Source organism: Lygodium microphyllum, chromosome 12, assembly GCF_053477565.2.
Source record: "Lygodium microphyllum isolate KBCC chromosome 12, Lygodium_microphyllum_v1.1.10, whole genome shotgun sequence".
NCBI lineage: Eukaryota > Viridiplantae > Streptophyta > Polypodiopsida > Schizaeales > Lygodiaceae > Lygodium > Lygodium microphyllum.
The window spans coordinates 92,704,909-92,711,748 of NC_141146.1; the positions used below are offsets into that span (position 1 = coordinate 92,704,909).

Genomic DNA, 6,840 nt, shown 5'->3' on the forward strand with positions numbered 1-6,840 from the left:
CGCGTGCAGACAAATTCTTTTCAGCTGGAATTGTTGGCGGTATCCACATTACTTTCATGGGAAGATAAACATCAGCTTAGACCAAGATTTAACCGCATGGCCCGTTTGGGTGTGACTTCGATTGCGGATGCTACCCTTGCCACTCGCAATGTCCTTGCATCATTTCGGACTGCTAGGAGACTTTTTAGGATCCCGCGCGGATACCGTGATTTATGGGGGAAGCTTTCCTCGGAACTTCAGGGTAGGCAACCCTTTCCTGCCCTGGCTATGGATCGCCCTTGGCAGGACTGGGACCTTGCAGGCCGGTTGAGTCTGGAAAAGGCCTCTACTAATCAGGTGTATCATCTTCTCATTAAAGATCACCAATGGTTGGGTGTGAAAGTTAATACTGTTTGGGGCCTGCGGAAATCACTGTCATGGTGGCAGGCAACGCTGATGGAGGGATGGCAGAATAAGACACCTTTCAAATGCAAGGTCTTTCTGTGGCGGGTAATGATTGGTGGTCTTCCTCTTGCCTCGGCCCTTTCCAAGCGTCGAATCTCGAATGGCACTTGCTTCTTCTGCACCACTTCGGCGGAATCGGCCCGACATTGTTTTCTTTCTTGCCCGCTCGCCAAGAATATCTGGTCACTTTTGTCACAAATCTGGCACACGGTGGTGGGGTCCTCATTGACTCCCTTCGATTGGGTTTTTGTGCGCCCGAAGTATCCCACACCGCCGCCGTTACATATGAAGATCTTATTCCATTTTTTCCGATACTGGGGATGCTGGCACATTTGGACCACCCGAAATGCTTTTCTCTTTGATTTGGCTTCTAATGTACCGCGACATATTGCAAGGCTTAAAGGGCTCTTGCATTGGCAGCTAGATCTCATCAGGCACTCTGACTTGCTCCCTCGGGAGGATTTGTATTCCTGGCATTTGGCAATTGCCTCTGGGTCCTTGCCATGATTGGTGTAACTTTTTAGTACCCTAGTCCGGGGATTTCCCACACGTTGGCCTACGGCCCTCGTGGCTCTTGTACTCGTGTAATCATGTAATCTTGTACTTTTTTCGTAATTAATACAATTACCTTTTACGAAAAAAAAAGAGAGAGAGAGAGAGAGAGTGTGTGTGTGTGTGTGTGTGCGTGTGTCACAACTTTTACCATTTTGTGTGGTTGGCTTGAAGGCTTGATGTATTGTGAAAAGGCTATGATTGTGCTTGACTTAGCCAGAAGGCTTGATGTAAATATTTCTATACATTAATTCAAACTTCTTCATGAAAAAAGAAAAGAGAGAGCAAACCTCAACACAATCCTAAGGCTAAATGTCAAAATTTAAAAGTTTTATGCTTAATTTTGTTCTGTTGCAATGTGGGAGGGAGAGAGAGACAAAGAGAGAGGATCTATTTTGGTCAAGCTTAGCATAGTGAGACTGGGCATTATCATGGTAGAGTGGAATGAGCCACGATCTTCTAGAAGTCATAACAAATCATGCACATCTGGACTGGTTGGTACCACAATGCCGTGTTGACTTAAAGAATAAATGTGTATCATTAAAAAATGCTAACATGAAAAGAAAAGACAAATTTTATAACTGATAACATTAAAAACGATAACATTAAAAATAGCTGATATGAAACATTAAAAATGAAGGATGAAACACCTTAAACATTAATCCTTAAGAATGCTACGTGGCAGCCATTTCTCGAAAGGGGAAACGTTTTTTCTTGGGAAATGTGTTTCAAGCCTGTCTCCTTATGTTTTGGTATTTCAAGTCCTCCACGTTTCCCGCCTGTCTCCTTATGTTTTGGTATTTCGAGTCCTCCCAAGTGGTGTTTCAGGGCATTTCTGCCTGACAACCAATGCAAATGCCAATGCAAATGCTGTTTAGGCATGTACACGTAGAAATAATTGGGCAGCAGCCTGAAATTTGTCAAAACCCTCAAATTTTGCATGATGAAGATCTATGTAGTAGAAGGTGAACCAAGCAAAAGCCCCAAATTTTATGATTGAAATTTCAAGAAATTGCAGAAATTAGGCAGGTTGGTCAAAAACCCCCAAATTTTCAGGTGCCATGCATGCAAAACTGAAAATTTGTTTGAAATTGAGGATGAGATGGGCAAGACAGACCAGAAATTACGGAGATTTTAAACATCCCCCCAAATTCAAAAATTAGGGTCTGCACTTTTAGGGTTTCTTAGATTTTTTGTGCAGCAGAAAATGGCAGAGACAGACAGTTGGGCAAGATGGACAAAAAATTGCAGAAATTACAGAAAACCCCCAAATTCGAAAATTAGGATTTTTGAGTTTTTTTTCCAGCTCCGCAGAAAATGGCAGGCAAGGCCGAGAGAGGCTGTGTGCAGGGCTGTGTGTAGCACTGTGTGCAAAACTGTGTATGAGACTGTGTGCAGGTTGCATAGAGAGAAAACGCAGCAGAAAATGTCGCAGTTGAGGTGATGGCAGCTATGGGCAGTAGTGCCATGAGTGACTCCATGCATCGGAGCTACCAATGGAATTGATGCAGCAGTGGTGGTGAGGCCAATGGCACAATGGCTCTGATACCACTTTTGGATCAAATGGACAGCTCAATGGACAAGAAGTGGAGTAGAGAGTGAGTGTAAGAGTAGACACACAAAGAAGGGTGCAAGAGTAAATGAATCACAAGAATGAGAATACAATGTGCAACCCTAAGGTTATATAGACCTACACATTGAAGTGTGTTCACACAGGGAAAAAGCCCCTCCCATGCAACAGGGTAAAAATTGCTCATGGACAGAGTGGGTTCACACCAGAGTGACTTGAGGAAAACACGAGGTGTACTTAGCGGGGAGTGGTAGTCATGGATAGTTGATGATTGTACTAGATAGGAGACTAGCTGGTGTGGAGGCTGGTTGCTTCAGAGTATGAGGGATGAAGAATGGCTCTCCTTTGGCTTCTTTTCAATAGAGTAGGCAAGCGTATGATTGCCAACAAGAGCTTGTAAAGTCAATTCAATTTGGCCTTCTTTTGGGGGGACTATTCGAAAAGGAATAAATCTCTCCATTTTTGGGCTGTTTTTGTAGATCACTTGTCTGTATGGTGGTGGGCTGGTCAAGGTCACAACCGTAATGGTCAAAACATCGCTTGAGATGAGTCCTCTATGCATGCCCCATAGGGCATTTGCACTATTAGATGGTTAGACAGGCCAGCCACATCTAATTGAGGGGTTACAAGATCTTGGTGGGCAATTTTCAGCAGGTTTTCTCAGTTGTATCTCAAGTGAACCACAGAACAACACATGAAAATCTTGTTCAAAAAAGACTATTGACCACAGAGCTACGTTTTTACTTCATCATATTCATGCAGATTTATGGTTCGGTAAGTAGTTAGAGTCATTGGGTAAAGCTTCTTCCTTGCTGATTGTTGATAAGTTTTGTTGATACACTTTGTTTGTCTCTGATCACAGTTGTTCAAGGTATGTTGTGCGTTGACATTTCTTTTCTGGGCTCCTTGTGTACATGCTGAAGACTAAGACATCCAAGTGTCACATTGTCTGGTTTAGGTTGCAACTTGTTAGCCTTCAATTCCCTGAAGTATCTACTTCTGTTTGTGATGCAAATTATATTGCTGCATCACACCTCTATGAACTCTCCACTCGCTTAATCATATCTCTTAATGATCACCTGGCATGTATTGTAGCTTGCTTGGGGTGGCCTTTTGTATAATGCCATGTGGGTACTTGCAGGCCATGTCTTGTATCACTAAAAAGCTCTCCTGACCTAGTAAGTAAACCTTGCAATTGGAGTAGAAATTAGAATCCCTGTACCATTCTTGTTTGTAATCACTAGGTATGTTTACAGGAGTCAAGAACTCTTCATTGCATCTGTACAAATGGAATCTCCCGGTGTAGTAGCCAAAAATAGATCAAATACTAAAACTTAAAAACAAAATTTTGCCCAAGTATTACAAACTGGAAGCATTAAAACCCAATCTTTAACAACAAAACAATCATCAACATCCTAAAGCTCTATTTGATGTCCAGAGTATTGGCCAATTCTATACCAATTGTTTGGGAGCCTTCTAACAAAGATCAGGCCTGAACCTGTCTGGTTTGTCAGAGAAAATGCTGCACACTAAACATTCTCATGTGTATGGGTCACTCTCAAGCTTTGCTAGTATGTTTCTTTCCTCATATTTCAGTTTGTGGACTGTGGTAGCCTTTGCTTGGGTGGGTCATCTACTCTCCAGCTGCATCCTTTGGCTAGGCTTTTTGCTGGTCCTTTAGAATGTGCTTATGAAAAAGATATGAAAGACCTAATTGTTGTAGCCCTTTTAATACGTTTAGGAGAGTCTCTGTCTGAAAACGAATTTGTGGATTCGTGTGTGCATGGCACCTCTTACTCTGTAATACCATAGATTTGATGACTTATCTTTTTTATACTTGTCCATGCACACTATCCATTGGAAAATTTCAGAGTCCACTGATAACCATAATTTTTGTTTTACTAATAACTCAACAATCTGAAAAGCTTTGGATGCATCGATGTCCATCAAAACCTAACCCAAATTGTCTTAGTCTGTTACTGTCAGAGGTTTACCTCACTGAAATATCTCTCTCTTTATAGGCAAAAGTGATATTAAGTATCTAGTCAAAATCACTAGTGAGATTGTACATATCTCTTGACAGGCTTTGTTTAGCTCTCTTTGTTTCAAGTGTCTCCCTTTTTTGAATGTCTTAGTCTGTCACTGTCAGAGGTTTACCTCACTCAAGTATATCTCTCTTTATTGGCAAAAGTGATATTTAGTATCTAATCAAATCACTTGTGAGATGCCACATATCTCATGACAGGCTTTAATTTGTTCAGCTCTTTTTGTTTCAAGTGTCTCCCTTTTCAAAATGTTTCATGCAGTGAATGCATCAGGATTTGGCCTTTCTTAAGATTACATGTTTTGCCTTTCAAATGGATAACCAGGTCCGCACAGAGGTGAACAAGGTGCTTGAGAGTGCAAGAGCTGGAAAGCTCATTGGAGCAGGCTTAGATGCGAAGGTGTACATTTCAGCAGAGGACACATCACTTATGGAAAAGTTAAGCGGAATGGCGAAATCCAAAGAGGATGCTGACAGGCTTCACAGAATCTTCATTACATCACAGGTAATCAATCTATCAGTAGTAGAAAAGATGCCTAGTTAGAAGATACATTGAATCTGCTGATAAAATATCGGCTGCCTTTTTGACAGGTGGAGGTTTTGCCTAGCATGGAGGCTGTTAATGCACTGGAGGGGATTGAGTTCTCAGGAAAAAGCTCTTTGGAAGGCTGTGGTGAGCTTTGGGTAGGAGTGAGCAGAGCTAGTGGTGACAAGTGTGAAAGATGCTGGAATTACTCCGTTGCTGTTGGATCATTTACACAGCATCCAACTTTATGTGAACGCTGCCACCAAGTTGTTACATCTTCTGCTCAACTCCAACTACAAACACTATTGGCTGCCTAGAACAGTTGTTTCAGCAGCTATACATACATCCCTGCACCTGAAAGGGGGTTGTGAAACAGCCATTCTCAAGGACTCTACATTACATTAACTGAACCTTCCCCATTTTTAGGCAGGCCATTGTTGATCTCTCTCTCTGTCTCTCTCACAGCACGCAGATTAAGGATGTTGAATTAAACATATTTACAAAGAGCCTTCTGGCCAATCGGGTAGTGTCAAAGACAGGTAGACTACAACACAGGAAGTCAAAAGGCCGCTATAAAACAGAAGTCTTGAAGTGGGTAGGACCGGGGTGGAACAGATGATCTCCAAGGAGAGAGCAGCCACCCCATTAAGGACCACACCAGCAGAAGTCATGAAACTCGCAACCATAGTAGTCTCAAATGCGACCCACAGAAACATACATATTTGAGGCAAAATAAAAGGTGAATGCATTATATGTCCTCTAGGTATGTCAAAGACTACTCCAAAGCAGAAAATGGAAGAGGTGGGGATGCTCTAGCTGTAAAATGCTTGTCGATTGTATCTTGCTCTAAATCCATGAACATATGATTGTTCTTGCTATGTTGTTGAAATTATTACTTGTAGAATGAAAGCGCATATCTATCTAGCCATTGGGCAGGAAATGAAGAGATGTTCAGGAGTCTCATATCAATCACACACACACACACACACACACACACACACACACACACACACACTCTCTCTCTCTCTCTCTGTGGTTCAACCAAATTGTAATTGGATGTAAAAAGTGGCCAGCACGCAGAAGCTTATTCCTGAACTCCAAAGCATCATGGACTCTTGTATGCATAGCGACAAATGTCATGTTGATGGGCTAAAGCCATGGATCATTCACATATGAGCAACATACTCACTTGTACTATATTTTTGTGTAACCACTATTCATTATCCTAACGAGTTAAAAATGTCTTGTAAGAGTAGGCTTTATAAAATGGTGCATTCCAAAATGACAGTATTAAAACACATGCTTGGGAAAAGCATCTAGATAGTCAGCATGGTAGTAATTGGATATGATGTTTGTTGTAATGTAAGTTCAAAGTAGGCACAGCATTTGGGTGAAATGATTGAGTGCTGGCCATAGAAGAATGATTGCATTAGTGCAAGTATGGAAATTTGTTGTTGAGACTAAACATGCACTTATTAAGAATGGCAATAAAGATACCCCTCCATCAAAGGTTTGGTCTACTCGTGTCATACTATCATAGATCCACGACATCCTCTTCAACTCCTCTTCCTTAAATTGACATAGAATTTGTAGGCTACTCTCAATGCCCTAAATTGAAATATATTTTTGAAATATATGCATCTACATTAGATACCCTTTGAGCCTACTTTGAGTCCAATACTTTGTTAATTTGATGAAAGTGGT

The 6,840-nt window shown here is 41.5% G+C and overlaps 1 protein-coding gene across 2 annotated transcripts in view; it reads left to right on the forward strand.

Moving 5' to 3' along the window:
- The window catches only part of OVA2 (tRNA synthetase class I (I, L, M and V) family protein), an 89,429-nt gene extending 83,085 nt beyond the window's left edge, over positions 1-6,344 (forward strand). Inside the window, exons 21-22 of one of the 2 annotated variants that reach the window (XM_087689725.1) lie at positions 4,936-5,115; positions 5,202-6,344. In XM_087689725.1, coding sequence (XP_087545851.1) covers positions 4,936-5,115; positions 5,202-5,453 — 432 coding nt within the window. In that variant the 3' untranslated portion in view covers positions 5,454-6,344. Of the gene's footprint in view, positions 1-4,935; positions 5,116-5,201 lie in introns of those variants that run through there. The other variant, XM_087689726.1, reaches the window with a different exon arrangement.
- Positions 6,345-6,840: the final 496 nt, after the last annotated feature.